The 2,721-nt window shown below is 38.4% G+C and overlaps 1 protein-coding gene across 1 annotated transcript in view; it reads left to right on the forward strand.

The window, feature by feature from the left end:
- The window catches only part of LOC107089870 (protein turtle homolog B-like), a 184,100-nt gene that overhangs the window by 141,196 nt on the left and 40,183 nt on the right, over positions 1-2,721 (forward strand). The window contains exon 13 of the mRNA XM_015382890.1: positions 1,215-1,299. Within this exon, the coding sequence (XP_015238376.1) occupies positions 1,215-1,299 (85 nt within the window). The remainder of the gene's footprint in view (positions 1-1,214; positions 1,300-2,721) is intronic.

Genomic DNA, 2,721 nt, shown 5'->3' on the forward strand with positions numbered 1-2,721 from the left:
TCTTGTGATTTATCTTAAGTTTTTAACCTGTCAAGTTTTTTTTAGATTTTTAACATTACAATTTATATTTTTCCAAGCACACAACAGTTCAAAGCAAAGTTTAGTTTGAAAAGAATGTGCAGAAAGGATTTAAAGTGTGTTAAACTGATAATGAGAATACACTGACTTTCTAGGCAGACCTGTGGAGACGCCGCTGCGGGGATCAATTCTACTATAGATGAATGAAGCATAAAGTTGTTTTTTACATTAGTCATTTAATCATGCAGATGTTCCTCAGGTGATAGAAGGCCCACTTTGTTTCTGTCTTGATGAGTCTCTGACAGGTCAGGTCTGAGCGCCCATCTTTAGCGCCCTAAAGCTGGGCGCTAACTTTCCTTTGGCCCAGAAATGATGACTTCAGCTTTCATTTGCTCTGTATTTTATTTCTAATCCTAAATACTTCTATTGTGTAATAGCATAAATTAATATTTTTATCTTAGGAAGCATTTATTTTCTTATTCCATGTCATTTTTAAGGATAAAGTTTCTTGTATCTGATTCACAGAACTGACTGCATCCCAACATAGTATTTTAGTTGCAGTGTGGCTCACAACTAGGTCCTGCCAATGATAGTGAGGGGAGCCCAGAAGGTCCTAGAATGGGTCCCACACCCTGCAGGGTGATTTATAGAAACAGGGCTGTGTGTAGGTGGTTGTTTCTGTCTGTGATGGACTGGTGAGCTGAACAGGGTGCTCTCCCACCCAATTACTGCTGCAGATAGGAAGCATCCTCTCCATGACGACACAAATTAAGCAGGTATAAATAAATGTTGGATGCAAAGCTCTGAACATTTCATCGGCAGGCTTTTAATTCTCCTGCATATAAACCTTAAACATCTGCAGTCAGGCAGTGCGGTCTAAGGCAGACTATCCCTCAGTTTAAAGGAACGGTTACTTTTAATCCAATGAACTTTATAATATTACAGCAGATTATTAGATTTATTAGATATAAAACATATTAGATTTACATTCTAATATGTTTTATATGTTTGCTGGCTAGTTTTGTTTTGTATTAAACAAAGGATGAAAACACATTCGATTAGTTTCTCTGGATGGTAAACGGATGGATGTGGCTGCTATGGTAAAGAGAAGGTGTATTTTTAGCTTTGAAGCCTTTCATCTGATCTGTGCTGTCTATATTAATGCACCAATGATTCCCCTGTTCCTGTCCTCCCAGGAAGCTTGGTATGAGTTTCGCATCATGGCTGTCATGGATGACACGGTCAGCGAGCCCAGTAACGTGGTAGGAGTGTCCAGCACAGGTGAGCTCCCCCATCATGTAATGAACGAGGATTTCCAAGGGTATAGATATGGGTTCTCCAAGGCAACAGTCTACAGAACTTGATGAGATATTATTGATGAATTTATTTTTAAAAAGAGTGAGATAGAAACTGTTAGAAACAGCCATGCAGTGCAGTGGTTCTCGTTCAGAGGACCCTCTGGCTGTAACCAGGGTGTTACATCAGACCATTCTTGCATCTTAAGTTTGGGGGGGGGGTACTTATGCATTGCACACACAGCACCTCCAACTTAACATTGTGCTCTGTTAGCACTTTTTTATACAGGCGTAATTTGCATACACACTCCTCAGTAGCATTTTGATAAGTATGACATCACCAGACTACTTTTTATTCACCACTTTGTGTGTTTCTTTGGGCTAAAAATGGGCTGAGAAGTCATTAGAACCTCTCTATTTTTTGCTGCACACTTGATGGCTGTTTGCTTTGAACCCAAGCCTCCCAAAATTTGATGTTGCTTCTCTGCAGAGGTCACTGAGTACACATTATTTGGTCCCACAGCTGTTGGAAGCTAAAGCAGAGAATCTGGTTATTATTCCTCTGCTGCCCTCTAATGGTTAGAGCTGGGCAGTGTTGGAGTAGTCGTGACCAAAAATCTCTGAAAATAATTAATCTTTTTAATGGATCTTCACAAACAAAAGCAAATGTTTGTATGTTAGTGAATAAAAGATGGCCATATAAACATGGAGGAAAACTACTGCTGGCTTCTGTTACAAATAAATTCCAGAGTGAGAGATTCCAGTGTTCTCATTGGTTGGTTGCTACTGATTATTTTAGTACATGATTCATTTAAAAGAAGAAACTTTCAGTAGATTGATATAACTCATTAAATAAACACTTGGAAAAAGAAAGGAAACCCAAACTATTTCTTGCACATTTTCAATGTTATTGTGACAAAAAACATTAAAGATAACTTATTTTAAAAATAAAGTCTATATATCCCTGTTTGTTAGATGAGAAAAAAGTATAAGTGTACGTATCTTTAATTAAAGATTAAAAACTAATGATTTGATTAAAAAAAGACTGTTTTTAAAATTAATTCATTATTTTTGGTCTCTCATCCTTTGCATGAGGTAGTCTCTCTCTTTGCATGAGGTAGTCTCTCTCTTTGCATGAGGTGGTCTTCTTTGCATGAGGTAGTTTTCCTCTTTGCATGAGGTGGTCTCCTTCTTTGCATGAGGTAGTCTCTCTCTTTGCATGAGGTGGTCTTCTTTGCATGAGATAGTCTCTCTTTGCATGAGGTGGTCTTCTTTACATGAGGTAGTCTCTCTCTTTGCATGAGGTGGTCTCCTTCTTTGCATGAGGTAGTCTCTCTCTTTGCATGAGGTGGTCTTCTTTGCATGAGGTAGTCTCTCTCTTTGCATGAGGTGGTCTTCTTTGCATGAG

Source organism: Cyprinodon variegatus, unplaced genomic scaffold (genome assembly GCF_000732505.1).
Source record: "Cyprinodon variegatus isolate N-32 unplaced genomic scaffold, C_variegatus-1.0 Scaffold269, whole genome shotgun sequence".
Taxonomy (NCBI): domain Eukaryota; kingdom Metazoa; phylum Chordata; class Actinopteri; order Cyprinodontiformes; family Cyprinodontidae; genus Cyprinodon; species Cyprinodon variegatus.